Genomic DNA, 23282 nt, shown 5'->3' with positions numbered 1-23282 from the left:
AATTGTACGTTCCTGGCAACTTCCCTTGAATCCCTCTTAAAAGAATAAAGACGCCACAATCTTATTCAAAGTCAATAAAAGAAGTTTACTCACATCAGTTCACAGTTGGATTCCTGAAGGCAGACGTAGTTACGAATATGTACATTGGATTTACCCCGTATGGGGGAATAATCCCATTGCTTCTGCTAGATGACAGCTAGCAGAGCAGTCCTAGCTAAGAAGCTGGTCAAGCAAAGAAGTAAATAAAAAAGAGGGAGGTGTGCTGCGTGACTCGTCCGTTTGTTACCTGGACAGGTGAGGTCACGCCCACCTTCTATCACATGCAAAAGGAAGGATGTTCCAGCCAGGAGGAACAGGAAGTTTTGACTTGCTGGACCAAACATCCCCTCGAATGTCTTCTCTAGGAAAATGAGGAATGTTGTACTTGACTGCCTCTCCTGGATCACATCCCACAACCCGGAGGCACCAGGCAGTGGCGTAGGGTGGGTTGTCAGCACCCGGGGCAAGACAAGTAATTTGCACCCCCTAACCCGTGGATTTGCGCCCCCTAACCCCCAGATGTTGCGCCCAGTGTGGCCGGCCCCCCCTGCACCCCCCACGCTACACCACTGGCACCAGGACAAGAAAGGTCTGTAAAGGGCTCTGAGTTCAAGATGCAGAGGACAGCCTCTTAAATAATCTCCTGGGACTCACCATCACAGACGGGGCAGCAAGTCCCGGGGCGAGGGGGTGCTGGGTGGCGGCAGAGACTGGCGCAGTGCCTCCTTTTGCAGACGGCGTGGCCTTCCTGGGGGCACGGAGAAAAACGGAGGTGAGGGAGATAATGGAATTGGTACCTTTCAAGGGAAAAAGAATGTCTTGCAGGGCCTGGCTCACAGACTGCTCTCCCTTCCCCCACAAAAGCCCCTTCATCCCATTTTATTTTATTGATAATAATTTTTATTAATTTTCCATTACAATCCAGTAATAGCCTCATTATAGGGACGCGGGTGGCGCTGTGGGTTAAACCACAGAGCCTAGGACTTGCTGATCAGAAGGTCGGCAGTTCGAATCCCCGTGATGGGGTGAGCTCCCGTTGCTCGGTCCCTTCTCCTGCCCACCTAGCAGTTCGAAAGCAGGTCAAAGTGCAAGTAGATAAATAGGTACCACTCCAGTGGGAAGGTAAACGGCATTTCCATGCACTGCTCTGGTTCTCCAGATGCGGCTTAGTCATGCTGGCCACATGACCCGGAAGCTGTACGCCAGGTTCCCTCGGCCAGTAAAGCGAGATGAGCGCCACAACCCCAGAGTCAGTCATGACTGGACCTAATGGTCAGGGGTCCCTTTACCTTTTACTAGCCTCATTATAACAATACCAATTTATAATACAATCAATAATATCAATCCTTCATATCATAGAATCATAAAATCATAGAGTTGGAAGAGACCACAAGGGCCATCGAGTCCAACCCCCTGCCAAGCAGGAAACACCATCAGAGCACTCCTGACATATGGTTGTCAAGCCTCTGCTTAAAGATCTCCAAAGAAGGAGACTCCACCACACTCCTTGGCAGCAAATTCCACTGTCAAACAGCTCTTACTGTCAGGAAGTTCTTCCTAATGTTTAGGTGGAATCTTCTTTCTTGTAGTTTGGAACCATTGCTCCGTGTCCGCTTCTCTGGAGCAGCAGAAAACAACCTTTCTCCCTCCTCTATGTGACATCCTTTTATATATTTGAGCATGGCTATCATATCACCCCTTAACCTCCTCTTCTCCAGGCTAAACATGCCCAGCTCCCTTAGCCGTTCCTCATAAGGCATCGTTTCCAGGCCTTTGACCATTTTGGTTGCCCTCCTCTGGACACGTTCCAGTTTGTCAGTGTCCTTCTTGAACTGTGGTGCCCAGAACTGGACACAGTACTCCAGGTGAGGTCTGACCAGAGCAGAATACAGTGGCACTATTACTTCCCTTGATCTAGATGCTATACTCATATTGATGCAGCCCAGAATTGCATTGGCTTTTTTAGCTGCCGCGTCATACTGTTGGCTCATGTCAAGTTTGTGGTCAACCAAGACTCCTAGATCCTTTTCACATGTACTGCTCTCAAGCCAGGTGTCACCCATCTTGTATTTGTGCCTCTCATTTTTTTTGCCCAAGTGCAATACTTTACATTTCTCCCTGTTAAAATTCATCTTGTTTGTTTTGGCCCAGTTCTCTAATCTGTCGAGGTCGTTTTGAAGTGTGATCCTGTCCTCTGGGGTGTTAGCCACCCCTCCCAGTTTGGTGTCATCTGCAAATTTGATCAGGATGCCCTTGAGTCCATCATCCAAGTCATTGATAAAGATGTTGAATAAGACCGGGCCCAAGACAGAACCCTGTGGCACCCCACTAGTCACTCTTCTCCAGGTTGAAGAGGAACCATTGATGAGCACCCTTTGGGTTCGGTCAGTCAGCCAGTTACAAATCCACTGAGTGGTAGCATAGTCAAGTCCGCATTTTACCAGCTTCTTTACAAGAATACCATGGGGCACCTTGTCAAATGCCTTGCTGAAATCAAGGTAGGCTACATCCACTGCGTTCCCTTCATCTACCAGGCTTGTGATTCTGTCAAAAAACAAGATCAGGTTAGTCTGACATGACTTATTTTTCAGAAATCCATGCTGACTATTGGTGATCACAGTATTCCTTTCTAGGTGCTCACAGACTGTTTGCTTAATGATCTGCTCCAGAATCTTCCCTGGTATTGATGTCAGACTGACTGGGCGGTAATTATTTGGGTCCTCTCTTTTCCACTTTTCGCCTGTTCTCCAGGAATTCTCAAAGATGACTGCCAGTGGTTCTGAGATCACATCTGCCAGTTCTTTTAATACTCTTGGATGCAGTTCATCTGGCCCTGGAGACTTGAATACATCTAAACTAGCCAAGTATTCTTGTACTATCTCCTTAGTTATTCTGGGCTGTGTTTCCTCTGCTGAATTATTTGCTCCAAATTCTTCAGGTCGGGCATTGTTTTCTTTATCGGAGAAGACTGAGGCAAAGAAGGCATTGAGGAGTTCAGCCCTTTCTGTGTCCCCTGTTTGCATTTCACCATCTTCTCCTCTGAGTGACCCCACTGTTTCTTTGTTCTTCCTTTTGCTACGAACATACCCATAAAAGCCTTTTTTGTTGCTTTTAACCTCTCTAGCAAGCCTGAGTTCATTCTGTGCTTTAGCTTTTCTGACTTTGTGTCTACACGTGCTGGCTATTTGTTTGAATTGCTCTTTGGTGGTTTCCCCCTTTTCCATTTTTTGTACACATCCTTTTTTAATCTTAACTCAGTTAAAAGTTCTTTAGATAGCCACCCTGGCTTCTTTAGGCACCTTCCATGTTTCCGTCTCATTGGTATTGCCTGAAGTTGTGCTTTTACTATCTCCCTCTTAACAAACTCCCAGCCATCATGAACTCCCTTTCCTTTTAGTATTACTGTCCATGGGATCTCACCCAGCACTTCCCTAAGTTTTATGAAGTCGGCTTTCTTAAAGTCAAGAAATTGAGTCCTAGTATGCTTGGCTGCTCCTTTCCGCTGTATAGTAAACTTCAGAAGAGCATGATCACTCGCGCCTAATGATCTGTTCTGCCCGCCTCCTGTCCCCCAAAAACAGGAGTGCCTAATGGCTGTTCCTCTTGTTGCTTCTCCCACTTTCTGGACAACGAAGTTGTCTGCAAGGCCAGTGAGGAATCTGTTTGACCTTATGCTCTTGGCTGAGTTTGACATCCAGCAAATATCCGGGTAACATTACTACTATCTCCCTTCCTTTTGCGTGCTTGGCCATCTGTTCCAGGAAGGCATCATCTATGTCCTCCGTTTGGCTTGGGGATCTATAGTAAACTCCCACAATGGGGTCACTGTTATTCTTCTCTCCCTTAATTTTGACCCAAATGCTCTCACTTTGGCTTTGAGGTTCTAAATCTTGGCTCTCTTCACAGGTATACACATCCCTGACATATAACGCCACTCCTCCTCCTTTCTTGTCTGGTCTGTTTCTCTGAAATAGATTGTAACCCTCCATTATTACATTCCAATCGTGGGACTTATCCCACCAGGTTTCAGTGATGCCTATTATGTCATATTTAGTTTGCTGTACCAAGAGCTCAAGCTCATCTTGTTTATTTCCCATGCTTTGCGCATTAGTGTACAGACATTGAAGTCCATTAATCATTCCCCCATGTCTCTTATTTAATTATTTTTTCCTCCCACCACTAGGTCTGCGTGCTGTTTGCTCCATTTGGTCTATGACATTTGGATGATCATCTTCATCAATTGATAGACTCCTACCTTCAGGAGCACTGTCTCCCTCCCCCACATTAGTCAGTTTAAAGCCCTCCTGATGAGGTTTCTGAGATTTTTGGCAAAAACATTCCTCCCAACCGTTGTGAGGTGCAGCCCATCGCTTGCCAGAAGTCCATCTTCAAGAAACTGCAGTCCGTGATCTAAGAATCCAAACCGTTCCTGTTTACACCATTTGTGAAGCCAGCTGTTCATATATACCAAATTATATAATCCTACATGCTAGGACTGATGATTTTCTTTATTTTGGCCTCCAAAACCTTATTGGTTTCAATTGCATTCCAGTCGCAATAATAACCCCTTATACAACAGCTGCAATATTTATAACTTCTATTCGTGTTGACACGTTAAATGATTTTATAAAACGACAGGTGAGGATCTCAAACTATACCCTTGTTTTTCCTGTGTGTGGCATTTTTTCTCCCTTCCTCCCATTTCAAGCAAACGTCGTTTCGGCAGCACAATGTGGCTTACAACGTATTTCCTTCTCTCTTTTTTCGATAATAATTTTTATCAGTTTTCAATTCCAAAAATCCAATATAAGCCTCATTACATCAATACCAAATTACCCCAATTGATGTTAATGACGTTGGAATGAAACAAAGTGGTTCTAGCAATAAGGAAAAATAAGAATATGTATGAAGGGATTGACATTAGATGAAAATTTGAAGTTAGAATGTGTGAGGATAAATAATTAAGGTTAAATTAAGAGGGTATGAATTTGCTGAACAAATTTTTAAATGGAATACAAAAAAGGGAGGTGTGAGGAAGTCAGGAAAATAAGTAAATGATTGTAAGATACCAGAAAGAGGGATTTTTTTTCTTTTTTCTTTTTATGTTAAATCTCGGTTTTTGTATTGTATTTGGATTTTCTCTATGTGTTTTTTGTTAATTGTTTATTCTTTTTCTTCTTTTTGTTAAAAACTTAATAAATATTATTAAAAAAAACCAAAAAAAACAAATTACGCCAATCGAATACCAGTCAATCAAATGGCCAATTAAGCAATTTATGTGCCCCCCTAATGTGCAAGATTTCAGGGTTGGATCTTTTCCTTTCATTCTGCTTCCTGACTCTTCCTGACTCCAGTTACATTCCAATCTTGATAACAATCCTTTATAGAACAGCTACCATGTTTTAAACTTCTATTTGTGTCAACACATTTAAAATTTGTGAATCTGCAAGCGAAGTTCTGTCTCTGTTTTCCCTGTGTGCAATATTTGTTTTAACCGTGCTGTTTCTTTCTGTCCTTGCCAAATAGGATGTCTCTCTGGGTTATTATAAATTTTTATTATAAATTTTATTAGTATTTTCCACACAACAACAACAACACGGAAAATATCGGAAAAATAACAATACACAAAACACCAAAACCAACATTCAAAAAAACAAAACAAAAAAAAAAAACAAATTCATAGCTTACAAGTTAATAATATGAACACTAAAAAGAAAAACAAACATTGACTTTCACCAATCCCACAGCACCTCCTTTATCTCTCATTGTGTCTTCCTGTTTTCCTGATCACCTGTATCCTAACATCTAGATATAAATCCCTCTTATCTGATGGTGTTTCCTGCTTGGCACGGGGTTGGACTCGATGGCCCTTGTGGTCTCTTCCAACTCTATGATTCTATGATTCTATGAGTCTTATCCTTTCACTTCACGAGGTTATTCCAGACTCAGCCAGATTTCTGTCCTTGAACCTTGACTTTTAAGGTATGATATGATACAATATCTTTATTGTCATTGTTCCATATAGAACAATGCAATTGAAAAATCTACATAAGACATTTAACCCCCCTAAAAACTCTGAAACCCCATTTTAAAATACAATATACTCCTATAGAGGAGTATTCAGAGGTGTGTCTAAACGAATAGTAAAGGTAAAGGGACCCTGACCATTAGGTCTAGTCGTGACCTACTCTGGGGTTGCGGCGCTCATCTTGCTTTATTGGCTGAGGGAGCCGGCGTACAGCTTCCAGGTCATGTGGCCAGCATGACTAAGCTGCTTCTGGCGAACCAGAGCAGCGCACGGAAAAGCCGTTTACCTTCCCGCCAGAGCGGTACCTATTTATCTACTTGCACTTTGACGTGCTTTCAAACTGATGGTTGGCAGGAGCAGGGACCGAGTAACGGGAGCTCACCCCGCCGCAGGGATTTGAACTGCCAACCTTCTGATTGGCAAGTCCTAGGCTCTGTGGTTTAACCCACAGTGCTGCCCGCATCCCTCCTGTCTAAATGAATACCTCTGGATTATTTCTTGATCTCCGCTTGCAACATTTTCCTGATCTTACCAGGCATTTGCACTTCAGGCAAGGGTCCGAGGATGGGGTCCACTCTTCATTGTGCTCACGCCGGGATTCTCCGTCCAGACAACCTGTCAGGGTCCAGCAACACAAAAACGTCAGGTCGACTTCAACTGGGAGGAATCCCAAAGTGGACAGTAGCGCCCGTGGGGTGGTGGTGGGGCAATGGGGTTGGCATAGGGGGCTCTGGGAAGCAGTAGGAGGGTGACGGCAGTGATGATTTAAGACCTGAAGGTTCGTTTCCCCACCCATCTGGGTGGGTTTCCCCAGCCACTCTGGGTGGCTTCCAACAAAACACTAAAATACAATAACCTATTAAACATTAAAAGCTTCCCTAAACAGGGCTGCTTTAAGATGTCTTCTAAAAGTCTGGTAGTTGTTGTTCTCTTTGACATCTGGTGGGAGGGCGTTCCACAGGGCAGGTGCCACCACCGAGAAGGCCCTCTGCCTGGTTCCCTGTAACTTGGCTTCTCGCAGGGAGGGAACCGCCAGAAGGCCCTCGGAGCTGGACCTCAGTGTCCGGGCAGAACGATGGGGATGGAGACGCTCCTTCGGGTCCACTGGGCCGAGGCCGTTTAGGGCTTTCAAGGTCAGCACCAACACTTTGAATTGTGCTCGGAAACGTACTGGGAGCCAATGTAGGTCTTTCAAGACTGGTGTTATGTGGTCTCAGCGGCCGCCCCCAGTCACCAGTATAGCTGCCGCATTCTGGATTAATTGCAGTTTCCAGGTCACCTTCAAAGGCAGCCCCACATAGAGCGCATTGCAGTAGTCCAAGCAAGAGATAACCAGAGCATGCACCACTCTGGCGAGACAGTCTGCGGACAGGTGGAGTCTCATCCTGTGTACCAGATAGAGCTGGTAGACAGCTGCCCTGGACACAGAACTGACCTGTGCCTCCATGGACAGCTGTGAGTCCAAAATGACTCCCAGGCTGTGCACCTGCTCCTTCAGGGGCACAGTTACCCCATTCAGGACCAGGGAGTCCTCCACACACACACCCGCCTCCTGTCCCCCCAAAACAGTACTTCTGTCTTGTCAGGATTCAACCTCAAGCTTGCACCTCAAGTGCAAAATGGGAAGCCTTCACCTCCTTCTCACCCTGGCACAGGGGGCAGCATTGCCCAGGGAGCACCTCTGTGATGGCACAGTCCAGCTTTGGGCAGGCGACCTGGGAGCAGACGATGTTTCCATCCTGGAGAGGGCAAGAAGGCAAGAGGAAGCACAAAATGAATAAGGAGCCTGACTGGATCAGAGTTCTATTGCTCAACCCTCCCCACCAACAACCCTCCCGGCTCCAGACGACTCGAGAAAGTGAGCCAAGTCGTATTTCCTGCAGGGAAGGGGATAGGGCCCTTAGAATGCTCCCTAACCCTCATCCCTCATTGGCCCTGCATTGCGCCCCAAGATTTTTAGGTTGGCTGGCATGTATCCTTAATCCCTAAAGACGTCCCTTTCTTGTATGGATGGAGGATAAAGTCTGGGTACAAAGAGCTCCCAGCAAAATTTGCATACTTTGCCCCACCCACTTTGCGGCTGGCCCCGCCCACCACAGGCACGAACTGCATTCTGATTTTTTTTTGTGGCAACCATCCCCCCTGGCACCCACCTGACAGACGCAGCATTCGCAGGGGTCCTTGCCCGCCACCTCGCCCCCGTTGGGAATGAGCTGCCCACGGAAAAGGCAGCGGGTGCAGTCCGGGCAGCAGGAGCCAGCGGAAGGGGGTAGTCCATGGGTGCAAGCCAGGGGGCATGGCTGGGCAGGGGTGCACACCAGCGCCCCCTCCTGGAGAAAGAGACTCAGGTCACAGAACGGACACGGCAAATGGGCACTGGGGGTCATTCTGGACTCACAGCTGTCCATGGAGGCACAGGTCAAATCTGTGTCCAAGGCAGCTGTCTACCAGCTCCACCTGGTATGCAGGATGAGACCCTCCCTGCCCGCGGACTGTCTCGCCAGAGTGGTGCATGCTCTGGTTATCTCCCGCTTGGATTACTGCAATGCGCTCTACGTGGGACTACCTTTGAAGGTGACCCGGAAACTGCAATTAATCCAGAATGCGGCAGCTAGACTGGGGACTGGGAGTGGCTGCTGAGACTATATAACGCCGGTATTGAAAGACCTACATTGGCTCCCAGTACATTTCCGAGCACAATTCAAAGTGTTGGTGCTGACCTTGAAAGCCCTAAACGGCCTCGGTCCAGTAGACCTGAAGGAGCGTCTCCACTCCCATCGTCCAGCCCGGACACTGAGGTCCAGCTCCGAGGGCTTTCTGGTGGTTCCCTCGCTGTGAGAAGCCAAGTTACAGGGAACCAGGCAGAGGGCCTTCTCTGTAGTGGCACCCGTCCTGTGGAACGCCCTGCCACCAGATGTCAAGGCAATAAACAACTATCTGACTTTTAGAAGACCTCCAAAGGCAGCCCTCTTTAGGGAAGTTTTTAAATGTTTTATGTTTTATTGTGTTTTTAATATTCTGTTGGGAGCTGCCCAGAGTGGCTGGGGAAACCCAGTCAGATGGGCAGGGAATTATTATTATTAATAATAAATAAAATTATAGAATTACAAAATTATAAAATAATAATAGTAATAATAGTAATACTAATAATTTATTTGTACCCCGCCCATCTGGCTGGGTTTCCCCAGCCGCTCTGGGCAGCTTCCAACAGAGATTAAAAATACATTAAAGCATCAAACATTTAAAACTTCCAATAATAATAATAATAATATTGTGGATTTTTGATGCGTCGAATACAAACCTACTATGAAAACTGATTATAATTTTTCTATTTGTTATCAGTGAAGACTTTTCCTGCTGCAACAGGTAGTGTGAGGTCTGGGGTGTGTGTGCGAATTCTGGCAATGCACGGCGCACCAAAGTCCGCTATTGCCTCTCTGATCAATGGCCGATAAAAATGTACATACTCAGTGACAGGATCATTCTACTGCCCCCCACTGGCTTTTGGGGGCATTGCAAACCCCTCGGACTCTCCCATAACTCACAGAACAGGTGCAGCTTCGACATCCGTCCGCAGAGAGGATCTTCTGCCCAGGCTCCAACATTCGCCCGTCCAGCTCACACGCTAAGAGGAGAGACAGAATGAGAGAAGGAAGAAGGGCAAGGAACAAGGAGCATTAGGAACAATTACATTCCTGATTTTTTTTCGTGCTGCAGGGGCGGACTATTGGGTTGTTGTTGTTATTTTTATTTTATGGTTTTATGTCTTGATTTTATTCTGTGAACCGCCCTGAAACCACCGGGTATAGACTCCACCACAGCCGCCCGACGGTCCCGAGTGTCAGCTGTGTTTTTTTAAAGGGAAATTCCCTTAATCCGAATAGGATTCCTGGCAAGAAAAGGGAAAAGTTGACAGCTGTGGCCTGGCATCGCGTCAGGCAGAGATGAATAGCCAGTCGCATGTGCTTCTGAATTCCTCCCAGGCCCCCTGAAGTCTGTGGGCCACCTGGGAGAGAGAGAAGAAGCCGGCATGAATCTGGCACATGGATGTCTCGCGTGCAAACATGCGTATGTTCAGGCTGAGCATGAGCTTAGGGCATCAAGAGAAAGGGGCACCACAGAAATCTTCAACTGCCCTTTTTACTATGGACCATATGATGCAATTGAACCAGGTTCCACAAAAAAGGTTCCCAAAATAAATGAAAAAAATGCATACATATACAGTGGTACCTCGGGTTACATACGCTTCAGGTTACAGACTCCGCTAACCCAGAAATAGTGCTTCAGGTTAAGAACTTTGCTTCAGGATGAGAACAGAAATTGTGCTCCGGTGGTGCGGCGGCAGCGGGGGGCCCCATTAGCTAAAGTGGTGCTTCAGGTTAAGAACAGTTTCAGGTTAAGAACGGACCTCCAGAACAAATTAAGTACTTAACCCGAGGTAACACTGTATGTGTGTGTGTGTGTGTGTGTGTGTGTGTACACACACACACAAACACACACACATGTATATTATACATATACATATACAGTGGTATCTCTGGATGCGAACAGGATCCGTTCCGGAGCCCTGTTCGCATCCTGAAGTGAACGCAACCCGCACCTGAGCATCTGCGCATGGGCAGGTCACAATTCGCTGCTTCTACGCATGTGCATGATGTCATTTTGAGCGTCTGCGCATGCGTGAGTGGCGAAACCCAGAAATAACACGCTCCGTTACTTCCTAGTCACCGCAGCGCACAACCTGAAAATGCTCCACCTGAAGCTACTTCGACCCAAGGTATGACTGTATACAAACACACACACACACACAATGGTACCTCTGGTTAAGAACTGAATTCGTTCAGGAGGTCTGTTCTTAACCTGAAACTGTTCTTAACCTGAAGCACCACTTTAGCTAATGGGGCCTCCCGCTGCCGCCGCTGTGTGATTTCTGTTCTCATCCTGAAGCAAAGTTCTTAACCTGAGGAACTATTTCTGGGTTAGCGGAGTCTGTAACCTGATCTGACGCATATGTAACCTGAAGCGTATGTAACCCGAGGTACCACTGTACACACAAAAATAATAAATAATAGAGATTAATGATATATGGTTCATTTACATTTTGAATTACAGTCGTACCTCGGCTCCCGAATGCCTTGGGAGTCAAACGGAAGTGAGTGTTCTGGTTTTCAAATGTTCTTTCGGAAGCCAAACATCCGACGGGGCTTCCATGGCTTCCGATTGGCTGCAGGAGCTTCCTACAGCCAATCAGAAGCCATGCTTTGGAAATTGAATGTTTCAGAAGTCGATCAGACTTCGGGAACGGATTCTGTTCAACTTCTGAGGTATGCCTGTAGATATATACGGAGGCACCAAAATCTGGGTGCTTAAGGCCTCTAAAGGTCTTCATCCATCTCTGGCCAGATGATAATAATAATAATAATAATAATAATAATAATAATAATAATAATGATGATGATGATGATGTTGCAAACTAAACAGATAATAAATAAATGTGTCCTTTTTATTTATTTTTCCAGCACATTCGCAGGGGGTTAATGATTGAGAAAGAGGCAAGTTATATATTGTCCTGCAGGCAAACAGCAGCATCAAAACTCAGCTGATCTTGGGGCACAGAAAAACACCTCCTGGGGCTCCGTCTTGGCTCAGTTCACTCCCACCCCATCTTGGTTCTTTGCAGGATAAGGAAGAGAAGCCAGGTTCCTCTACCTGCCCCAGTTTGTTCACGGCGAGTCACTCACCTGGGCAAACAGGGCAGCACTGGCCAGGCTGAGGGCTGGGCTTGGCACAGCGGCTGGGCGGGCAGCGGACAGGGTGGCAGCGGACCAGGCTCCTCTGGAGGGAAAACAGAACAGGGTGGCTGGGGGGCATAGCTGTCAACTTACAGATTTGAAAATAAGGGACCAGCAGCCTCGGAAATAAGGGATCAGCAGCCAAAATAAGGGATTTTCAGAGCACAGGTATGTTCAAATTCTGAGCGTCTCCAAGCCAAAGGCAGAAAGCCCAGCCAGCAGCCAAACGAAGCCTCAAGCGGTGGTTCCCACAGCGCAGCAACCCGGCAAAGGGGATGCAGCAAGGAAAACCACCGTCCCCTCTCCGCTGGGAAGCGCTGAGCAAAGGCGAGTCCCCAGGCAACGCCTGTGATTTGATCGGCACAAGGCAGGCAAGCTCCACCCCCCAGTCGTTCTTAGACTCCTTATTGGGTGAGCAACACAGTTGGAGCCTCCCTCCTCCCTGGCCGGCAGGGAGGGAGGGAGAGAAGCTGCTTCCTTTGAAACACGGGAAATTTAAGGGACATCATCAATAAGGGAGGGACGTAGGTGGCGCTGTGGGTTAAAGCCTCAGCGCCTAGGGCTTGCCGATCGAAAGGTCGGCGGTTCGAATCCCTGCGGCGGGGTGCGCTCCCGCTGCTCGGTCCCAGCGCCTGCCAACCTAGCAGTTCGAAAGCACCTCTGGGTGCAAGTAGATAAATAGGGACCGCTTACCAGCGGGAAGGTAAACGGCGTTTCCGTGTGCGGCTCTGGCTCGCCAGAGCAGCGATGTCACGCTGGCCACGTGACCCGGAAGTGTCTCCGGACAGCGCTGGCCCCTGGCCTCTTAAGTGAGATGGGCGCAAAACCCCAGAGTCTGTCAAGACTGGCCCGTACGGGCAGGGGTACCTTTACCTTTACCTTTACCTTTTATCAATAAGGGACAGCAGCGGGACATGGCGCTGGGATAAGGGCTTTTCCGCCAAATAAGGGACGGTTGACAGCTATGGAGGGGGGAGCGCCTCCTTCCCTCCCTATCCCCAAACTGGGGTCTGTCTTAACCCCCCTCCTCCAGTGTAGGGGTGCAAATATCCAGAGTGTGGGGGTCAGGTGGGATTACTATGAGGAATTATGAAATATGGAGCAAGCCATTGTGTCCGCTACGAAAGCATCATGTCGACTGGGCTTGATTCATTGACAATAATTTCTGATCAAATCCCACAAGCCTCTGCACCTCTGCCATTTGCTTTCTCTACGCCTGACAGGCACCTATAAGCATTCTAAATACACAGGCCAATTGTTCATCAGGCATCCTCAGTACATAAAGATAGTAGGTTACTTTGATGTAGTTTGTTAATCTTTAGGTAGATCTTAAGGGCCAGGAAGAGAGTTCACAAGGAGATGGCAAATATTCTTTTCTTGCTATCCTTCCTTCCTTTCCTGCCTGTTTATGACCTACGAGGTTTGGCTGAATGCATTCCTCTAGTCCTGTTTTATTTACTCTCGGAGATGTATGCATGCTCAAAGTAGTCTTTGTAGTTAACAGGATTTTTCTGATCTGACTTTCTCCCATGTGGAGTTTTTTTGAAATGCTCAGAGGAAATCTGATTGGTTCTTACGAACGCTGTGTAAAAGTTCTTTTGTGAATAAAACTACCTGGGCCAAGGGGTGGACAGATTATTATTATTCGCACTGCCTCCCAGAGTCTTGCTGGTCAAGCCTCGTGTGTATTTTATTAATCAGAGTACAATCCTTCCTTGCTTTGGGAACGCAGCATGCCAACTTTGCCCAACCTCCCCAAATTATTCTGCATCCTTTGACTCGGAAGTGAGGTACGTGGGGGCCAGCGGCAGTTGTTTCTAACAAGACCCTGAACGATGCTCGGTGGGAAGTGATAAAAGTTCACCTGAGCATGTGCAGAGTGTCTTTTCTTCTCTTCATTAAAATGCACTCTGCGCATGCTTGGGTGAACCATTATCACTTCCCACCAAGCATCATTCAGCGTCTTACTCGAAAAATAAATGGGGGGATAGGTGCAACAGTTGAATTGAACCTCCAAGTACACAGGCAGTATACCGTTGTGTGCTAAATGCTAGGAAGTCGGCAACACTGATCCTGCTGCTTGGCTTATGGGCTGCCATCCGCTGGTAGCTATTACTGGCCCACCCTAAATCTTCCCAGCCACAGCCTCGAAATCTTCTATCCCAGATCGATCACCGAGATCCTCTGCAGGAGCATCACTGCCTGATCCCCAAGTTGGTGAGGTTCATTGGATAACAGCGAGAAGCCGAGCCTTTCGTGTCATTGGCCAGCCCTGTGGAACTCTCTGCCACTGGAGATTCAGTGCCAACTTTCAAGTGGCTGCTGAAAACGTTCCGATTCCGCCAGGTCTATGCAGGTAATTGAGAATACGTCTTTCCACAATGGTTAGCTGATGCCTGTTTTCAACTACTGATTTGCTTTTATTGCATGGTTTTATTCGAAGGGGCAGAGGAACCAGAGACCAAATTGCAAACATGCTCTGGATTATGGAGAAAGCTAGACAGTTCCAGACTGACATCTACTTCTGCTTCATTGATTATGCAAAAGCCTTTGACTGTGTCGACCACAGCAAACTATGGCAAGTTCTTAAAGAAATGGGGGTGCCTGATCACCTCATCAGTCTCCTGAGAAATCTCTATGTGGGACAAGAAGCTACAGTTAGAACTGGATATGGAACAACTGATTGGTTCAAAATTGGGAAAGGAGTACGGCAAGGCTGTATATTGTCTCCCTGCTTATTTAACATATGCAGAATTCATCATGAGAAAGGCTGGGCTGGATGAATCCCAAGCCGGAATCAAGATTGCCGGAAGAAATATCAACAACCTCAGATATGTAGATGACACAACCTTCATGGCAGAAAGTGATGAGGAATTAAAGAACCTTTTAATGAGGGTGAAAGAGGAGAGCGCAAATTATGGTCTGATGCTCAACATGAAAAAAACAAAGATCATGGCCACTGGGCCCATCGCCTCCTGGCAAATAGAAGGGGAAGAAATGGAGGCAGTGAGAGATTTTACTTTCTTGGGCTCCATGATCACTGCAGATGGTGACAGCAGTCACGAAATTAAGAGACGCCTGCTTCTTAGGAGAAAAGCAATGACCAACCTAGACAGCATCTTAAAAAGCAGACATCACCTTGCTGACAAAGGTCCGAATAGTTCAAGCTCTGGTTTTCCCAGTAGTGATGTATGGAAGTGAGAGCTGGACCATAAAGAAGGCTGATCGCTGAAGAATGGATGCTTTTGAATTCTGGTGCTGGAGGAGACTCTTGAGAGTCCCATGGACTGCAAGAAGATCAAATCTCTCCATTCTGAAGGAAATCAGCCCTGAGTGCTCACTGGAAGGACAGATTGTGAAGCTGAGGCTCCAGTACTTTGGCCACCTCATGAGAAGAGAAGACTCCCTGGAGAAGACCCTGATGTTGGGAAAGATGGAGGGCACAAGGAGAAGGGGACGACAGAGCACGAGATGGTGGGACAGTGTTTTCGAAGAGACCAGCATGAGTTTGACCAAACTGTGGGAGGCAGTGGAAGACAGGAGTGCCTGGTGTGCTCTGGTCCATGGAGTCACGAAGAGTCGGACACGACTAAACGACTAAACAACAACAGCATCAATTACCACTGTGATAATTTGTTATACGGTATAGCCGGATACTCTGCCCTTCCCTTCATCCACTCACCAGGCAGGAGCAGTTCATACAGGGGTTCGAAGAGGCGGCAAAGACATCTCCCTCCTGATATCTCTGTCCTTCGTACTCACAACCTGGGCAAAACAAAAAACAAAACAGGTGAGGAAAAGGCAAGGAATTAATGCAACGCTTCTTAACCACTGCCAGAATTAAGAACAAGTATATTGATAGCGAACAATTAAGAACAAGTATATTGATAGTGAAATAATTATTAAGCTCTAACTTATTAAGCTCTAACCTCAATGTGGCGTGGCATGGATGCTATCAGCCTGTGGCACTGCTGAGGTGTTATGGAAAACCATGATGCTTCAATAGCAGCCTTTAGCTCTTCTGCATTGCTCGGTCTCATGTCACGCCGCATTGAGGCAGTAATTGATGCAAAAGGGGCCCAAACCAAGTTCTGAGTACATATGCATGCTTTTACTTCTCAGTGGTCCAATATTGGTCTATTTGCAGTCCTTGTTTTGCTGATTTCATTTAATATTCTAATTTTCTGAGATTGCTAATTTGGGGTTTTCATCGGCTGTACGCCATGATCATCACAATTATAACAAATAAAGGCTTGACATATCTCGCTTTGCATGTCATAAGTCTATCCCATATATTAGTTTCACCTTTTAAGCTGACTTACAGAAATAAATGAACTTTTCCACGATATTCTAATTTTCTGAGTTTCACCTGTAGAGAAGTGGGAATTTATCTTACACAAGCTGCAGAAACCCCCCTCCCAAGGAAAAAGGAGGCCAAAATCTTACACTATTTCAAACCGAAACAGACGATACAAGAAACATGGAGAGCTTGCACTCCCACGAATGGTCTGTCGACCGTACCTGGCATGGGAAGGATACGGAAGCAAACTTGATAAAGAGAAAACACTTTGCACAAATGAATCAGGTCCAAGGACCAACAAAACCAGTGGCCCAGTGCATAGCTGTCAACTTACAGATTTGAAAATAAGGGACCAGCAGCCTCGAAAATAAGGGATCAGCAGCCAAAATAAGGGATTTTAGTCAACTAGCAACCAAGCGAAGCCTCAAGCGGTGGTTCCCACAGCGCAGCAACCCGGCAAAGGGGATGCAGCAAGGGAAACCACCATCACCTCTCCGCTGGGAAGCGCTGAGCAAAGGCGAGTCCCCAGGCAATGCGGCCGATTTGATTGGCACAAGGCATGCAAGCTCCACCCCCCAGTCGTTCTTAAACTCCTTATTGGGTGAGCAACGCAGCCAAGCAACACAGTTGGAGCCTCCCTCCTCCCTGGCCGGCAGGCAATGCGGCCGATTTGATTGGCACAAGGCATGCAAGCTCCACCCCCCAGTCGTCCTTAGACTCCTTATTGGTTGAGCAACACAGTTGGAGCCTCCCTCCTCCCTGGCCGACAGGGAGGGAGGGAGAGAAGCTGCTTCCTTTGAAACCCGGGAAATTTAAGGGACATCATCAATAAGGGACAGCAGCGGGACACGGCGCTGGGATAAGGGACTTTCCCGCCAAATAAGGGACGGTTGACAGCTATGGCCCAGTGATGCTCTCGGGGCGCTTCCTTGCGTCCTTACCTGGATGGCAAACTGGGCAGCACTCCCCGGGCGGCGTGTATCGCTCCCAGCACGAAAGCTCTGGGCAGCTGGGTGCTTGGCATCGGACGTTGCCTACCTAGGAGAGTTGCAGAGAGAGGAGAGAATCATACGGCGGCGCCAACGTGGTCACGAAACGCTAGGCAGTGGTGAACACATGGCATTGCTTGGTGCTGAGACCATGTCACAACTGCTAAATATCTATCGTAAAACTGTAGCATTGCAAACAGAGCTGGATTTAGGTTTGATGAGGCCCTAAGCTCCTGAACGGGACGCGGGTGGCGCTGTGGGTTAAACCACAGAGCCTAGGACTTGCCGATCAGAAGGTCGGCGGTTCGAAGAGACAGAGTGGGCTCCCATTTCTCGGTCCCAGCTCCTGCCAACCTAGTAGTTCGAAAGCACGTCAAAGTGCAAGTAGATAAATAGGTACCGCTCCGGCGGGAAGGTAAACGGCGTTTCCGTGTGCTGCTCTGGTTCGCCAGAAGCAGCTTAGTCATGCTGGCCACATGACCTGGAAGATGTATGGCGGCTCCCAATAAAGTGAGATGATCGCTGTAACCCCAGAGTCGGCCATGACTGGACCTAATGGTCAGGGGTCCCTTTACTTTTATGTTTACTCCAGGACCGGTGAGGGCAGAGCCGAGCTTCTAGCGAATGTAAAAGCCCTTCTTACACTCCTTGCGAGAAGTGAGGTTACAGGGAACGAGGCAGAGGGCCTTCTCGGTGGTGGCGCCCGCCCTGTGGAATGCCCTCCCACCAGATATCAAGGCAATAAGCAACTACAGTGGTGCCTCGCAAGATGAAAATAATCCGTTCCGCGAGTCTCTTCGTCTAGCGGTTTTTTCGTCTTGCGAAGCACCCCTATTAGCGGCTTAGCGGCTATTAGCGGCTTAGAAAAAGGGGGGGGAGGGAAAAACTCGCAAGACTCGCAAGACGTTTTCATCTTGCGAAGCAAGCCCATAGGGAAATTTGTCTTTCGAAGAGCCTCAAAAAACGGAAAACCCTTTCGTCTAGCAGGTTTTTCGTCTTGCGAGGCGTTCGTCTTGCGGGGCACCACTGTATTTTACTTTTAAAAGACAACTGAAAGCGGCCCTGTTTAGGGAGGTTTTAATGTCTGACGCCGTATTGTTTTAATATTTGGTTGGAAGCAGTCCAGAGTGGCTGGGGAAACCAAGCCAGATGGGTGGGGTATTAGTAGTAGTAATAATAATAATAATAATAATAATAATAATAATAATAATAATAATTGGTTTGAGTCCGACTCTCCAGAGCAGGAGAAAACAAGCTTGCTCCATTTTCCATGTTAAAGCCCTTGAGATATTTGAAGATGACTCTCCTATCTCAGTCTCCTTTTCCAGGCTATACATACCCACACTCCTTCAACCGTTCCTCATCAGGCTTAGCTTCCAGGCCATTGATCATCTTGGTTGCCCTCCTCTGCACACCTTCCAGCTTGTCAACACCCTTCTTAAATTGTGGTGCCCAGAACTGGACACAGCATTCCAGGTGTGGTCTGACCAAGGCAGAATAGAGTGGGACTATGATTTCCCTGGATCTGGACACTAGACTTCTGTTGATGCAGCCTAGAATAGCATTGGCCTTTTTTGCTGCTGCATCACCCTGTGGACTCATGTTTAGCTTGTGGTCCACCAAGACCCCCAGATCCTTTCCTTCAGGCACCATTCCCCGTGATGGTTGGCATTGCCAGCTTCCTCCTGGCACAGACTGGCACTGGCCCTGCGCCTGAACCTGATCTGGAATCAATACAGGTGCTAAATCTGATCAGCATCTATCGTTCTTGCTGGCACCCCTTGGCATTGACCCATCAGCCTCCACCCCTTCCTCCGTGCTCACCTGGCAGATGCAATGCCTGCATGGCTCCTCCAGGTATCTCTGCCCATCCTTCAAGAGGCGCCCTTTGTAGAAGCAACCTCCACACACTGGGCAACACTTCCCCTGGGGGGTTGCGGGGTGCTGGCATGGAGCAGGGGAGCAGTCCTCGCTCTTGCAGGACACTTTGCCATCCTAGGTAGAGAAGGCACAGCGTTACTGGACAGCGAAAGCACGCACGATGCCCAAAGCGATGGTTCCATTATTATTATTATTATTATTATTATTATTATTATTATTATTACTATTGTTATTATTACAGTGGTGCCTCGCAAGACGAAATTAATCCGTTCCGCGAGTCTCTTCGTCTAGCGGTTTTTTCGTCTTGCGAAGCAAGCCCATTGACGGCTTAGCGGATTAGCGCTATTAGCGCTATTAGCGGCTTTTAGCGGCTTAGTGGATAAGCAGATAAGCGGCTTAGCGGCTTAGAAAAAGGGGGGGAGGAAAAAAAAACACAGGAACTCGCAATACATTTTCGTCTTGCAAAGCAAGCCCATAGGAAATTCGTTTTGCGAAGCACCTCCAAAACGGAAAACCCTTTCGTCTAGCGGGTTTTCCGTCTTGCGAGGCGTTCGTCTTGCGGGGAACCACTGTATTAATGATTTTCAATTTTATACATTTCAATAACTTTACAGTCCTTTTAACATTTCAAAACTTGTCTTCCTTCCCCCTCTTTCTGTTATTTTTAAAAAAAATATTTTCTGCATATCCAAATTAACCTACTTTGCTCATTTTTTCATCTACTTTCAATATGAAAGTGCAGGTTATTACAATAATCCTGCAAATGTTCTTATCCGCTTACAGTTTATCTGTAAATCTTCAATAAACCATTTCCATTCTTTTACATAAAAAAAGTTTGTTCTCTTGTTTTCTTACTTCTCCAGTAAGTTTCGCCATTTCTGCATATTCTGTAAGTTTTTGTATCCATTCTTGTTTTGCTGGGACTTCTTTTTATTTTGGGGAAATTAACATTCTTGCCACTGTAGTCACATACATGAATATATTTCTATACAGTTTGGGTAGTACTGTCCCTATAATTCACAAAGGAAAGTTTCTGGGGGTTTTATTGTTGTTGTTTTTTACAAATGTTATTTTTTTTTTAAAAAAATATGGATTTTCCAATTTTAACAATTTTATAACATCGTCATATAACATCATTATATCATTCACCCTGCCCGTCTTCTGGCTTCCCTCCCTCCATCTTCTGGTTTTCTTATATCACATTTTTATTTTCACACCTTTTTTACATCTCCATTCTATATCTGTCTTATATTATTAAACACTTTAATCACCAATAGAATGTCCCTTCTTTGAAATGTTGTGAGTTTTATCTCAGTCCTGCTAGTGTCTTTACACTGTATGTGTACAATGATTCTCTCTATATAATATTAATTTACTCCACTCTCTGGAACACTTGGCTGCTCTGGTTCCGGATTCGTCAATCAATCAATCAATCAATCAATCAATCAATCAATCAATCATTCAATCAATCAATCAATCAATCATTCAACAAACCAACCAACCAACCAACCAACCAATCATTCAATCGTTCTTATTCATTCATGCAATCATTCTCAATCATTCATTCAATCATTCTCAATCAATCAGTCAATCAATCAATCACTCATTCATTCATTCATTCAATCATTCTCATTCAATCATTCAATCATTCTTATTCAATCATTCATTCATTCAGTCAGTCATTCTCAATCAATCAATCAATCAATCCTTCTCATTCTATCTATCTATCTATCTATCTATCTATCATCATTCAATCATTCATTCATTCAATAGCACCTTCAACAACTGACATACTTTTCTGTCTGGACAATGTCCTCCTGTGATGCTTACCCGACACCCTCACATTAGTGCCATCTGTAGGGGCACACCTGGGCTATGTGAGGGTCCTCTATTCCAGTGGTCCCCAAAGTGTGTGGGGGTAGCTCCCCCTAGTGGGCGGAGGGATTCCCTAATGGGGATTCACCACTATGGCTCACAGTGGAATCAAGGGGTTCTCGTGCCCAGTGGCGTAGTGTGGGGGGTGCAGGGGGGGCCGGCCGCACCGGGCACAACATCTGGGGGGGGGCGCGCTCGCCGCCTCCGGAGTCGCCGAAGAGCCTCGGGCGCAGGCTGTAGCAGAGCCCCATGTCTCGCGGAACCGACGAGCTGTGCGCGCGTCCGGGCTGAAGGCGTCCGGCAGGCAGCGGCTCTCAGCGCTCGCCGCGGTCCCTGTGCGTCAGGGCCGCGGAGGGCGCGCCAGGCAGCCCCTCCTCACAGCCCCGCCGCCACTGCAGCTGCTGGGCCATGTTGCATTTTCCTCGCCTCTCTGCCCTCCTCCTCCGGGCAAGCAACGTCGTGTGGGCGGCAGCGCCAGCGGCAACTCGCCTCAGATCACCTGACACGGACCCGCCGCCGCCGCCGTGGCTACCTTACCGTAAATACCCCAGCCCAGGCAGCAGCAAGAAGAAGCTGGCAGCGGTGGCAGGTTAGGGGTTAGGGGCGCAAATTACTTGCCTTGCCCTGGGTTAGGGGGCGCAAATTACTTGCCTTGCCCCGGGTTAGGGGGCACAACTTACTTGCCTTGCCCCAGGTGCTGACAACCCACACTACGCCGCTGCTCGTGCCAACAGGCACCAGAAAGAGGCAAGGCAGATCCTTGCAGGTTGCGTGTGAAATTAAAAAAATTAAGGTGTTTTATATATATATATATATATATATATATATATATATATATATATATATATATATTGTTATGTACTGAATTGAATAGGATCCAAAAGGCAGCAGTCTGATTGGTCCTAGAAGAATAGGATCCAAAATGCAGCAGTCTGATCGGTCCTAGAACAATGCAGCAGTATGATTGGTCCGCAGGAGCCACCCAATCCAGCTCCAGATGGAAGTGAATCCACAACCTGATTGGCTTAATAATAATAATAATAATAATAATAATAAATTTTATTTATATCCCGCCCTCCCCAGCCGAAGCTGGGCTCAGGCGGCTAACAACAATCAAAATAATCCAACGATTCAAAAAAATTTCATTATAAAAATTAATTAAAATCAAATTTATGGCAACCAATAAGCAAAATTCTATGCCTACAGGAGAATTCCGGAATAAGCCAGTCACGTGCAGCCCCTTGTGTAAATAATGTATATAAAGCAGATACTTTGGGAAAACTTTCATTCCTCCTCACCACTATGAGCTGAATAATAAATAATAATAATAAAGAGCATGAAATCCACTCTCGACTCTGAGTATATTTCATATATATATATATATATATATATATATATATATATATATTCATAACTGCATATATAAACCACATGTCTGAAACCCCACAGAAAAAGTCCTGAAACCATTTTGTCCCTCCCAAATTGGCCTCAAATATTTCTTTGCAAGGTCGAAGGAAAATGGAAAAGCCTCCCCATTGTCTTTTCCTTCACAAATCCTGTCTTAAGGGTATGTCTGTGTATGAATAGGGTGTGAGCCTGTGACTTGGATCAGGAACTAAGTATTTATCATTACAAAAGACTGGCCAGGCTCCCCAGGGTATCCAATCAAGTGAGCATTAACAGGTAACCTGCCAGACAGGAGGCAAACAACGCACTCAAATTTCTGTTGTAGACTGTCTTTTCTGTGATGTAGGTATGATGTGTCTGAGGGGTGGTCTTGGGTTACACCCCTTCTGTGATGTATGTGTGATGTATGGAGGGGTGGTCTGGAGCTCCAGGGCAGGCAATTTAAAATGTTTATATAAGGGTGGGCACACTTTTGTTCAGGGTCCTCCTCCTTTCCTGCATGTGAGGGGAGCACCCTGTTGCAACAGATCAATAAAGATCAGGCTTACGAGCTGCTTTGCTTCTCAATATTCTCTGGTTGGCCTCTGTTATTTTCTCCGACCGATGGAGAACCTGCAAAGGACTCTATAAGGGCTCTTGTGTCCCTTATAAGGGAATAAGGGCAGATTTTTGTTTATTACAGGTGTCATCCTGACAAGAGCCCCCCTTCTCACCTCACAGCGGCAGGTCCAGCACGGCTCGGGACTCCAGTTCTCGCCTTCCTTCCGGCCGTCAGCACAGCCTGCAAAGGAGGAGGGAAGAAGGTCAGCACTGAAGAGAAACTGCACCTGTTGAATTTCCTCCTGTGGCAAATCATAGGATCACAGTTGGGGTCATCTAGTCCAACCCCCTGGAATTCAGGAATCTCATGCAAGACAGATGGCCTTCCAACCTCTCCAAGGGAGACCATTCCCCTGTCAAACGGCTCTTCC

General features: G+C 46.8%; 1 protein-coding gene across 3 annotated transcripts in view; it reads right to left on the bottom strand.

Moving 5' to 3' along the window:
* The window catches only part of KCP (kielin cysteine rich BMP regulator), a 190074-nt gene that overhangs the window by 141110 nt on the left and 25682 nt on the right, over positions 1–23282 (bottom strand). For all 3 annotated transcript variants that reach the window (XR_013842776.1, XR_013842777.1, XM_079992103.1), the window contains exons 6-15: positions 23025–23092; positions 18973–19143; positions 17101–17197; positions 15542–15624; positions 11809–11902; positions 9613–9692; positions 8221–8397; positions 7713–7806; positions 6600–6682; positions 694–787 (exon numbers count right to left, since the gene is read on the bottom strand). Coding sequence is in view for 1 of the 3 variants with exons in the window: in XM_079992103.1 (XP_079848229.1) it covers positions 694–787; positions 6600–6682; positions 7713–7806; positions 8221–8397; positions 9613–9692; positions 11809–11902; positions 15542–15624; positions 17101–17197; positions 18973–19143; positions 23025–23092 (1041 nt within the window). In the remaining 2 variants the exon portion in view is untranslated. The remainder of the gene's footprint in view (positions 1–693; positions 788–6599; positions 6683–7712; positions 7807–8220; positions 8398–9612; positions 9693–11808; positions 11903–15541; positions 15625–17100; positions 17198–18972; positions 19144–23024; positions 23093–23282) is intronic.

This window comes from Podarcis cretensis, assembly GCF_951804945.1.
Source record: "Podarcis cretensis genome assembly, chromosome: 10".
Taxonomy (NCBI): Eukaryota; Metazoa; Chordata; class Lepidosauria; order Squamata; family Lacertidae; genus Podarcis; species Podarcis cretensis.
The sequence above is the reverse complement of the archived record's forward strand: the minus strand, read 5'-3'. Positions and strand labels throughout refer to the sequence as shown.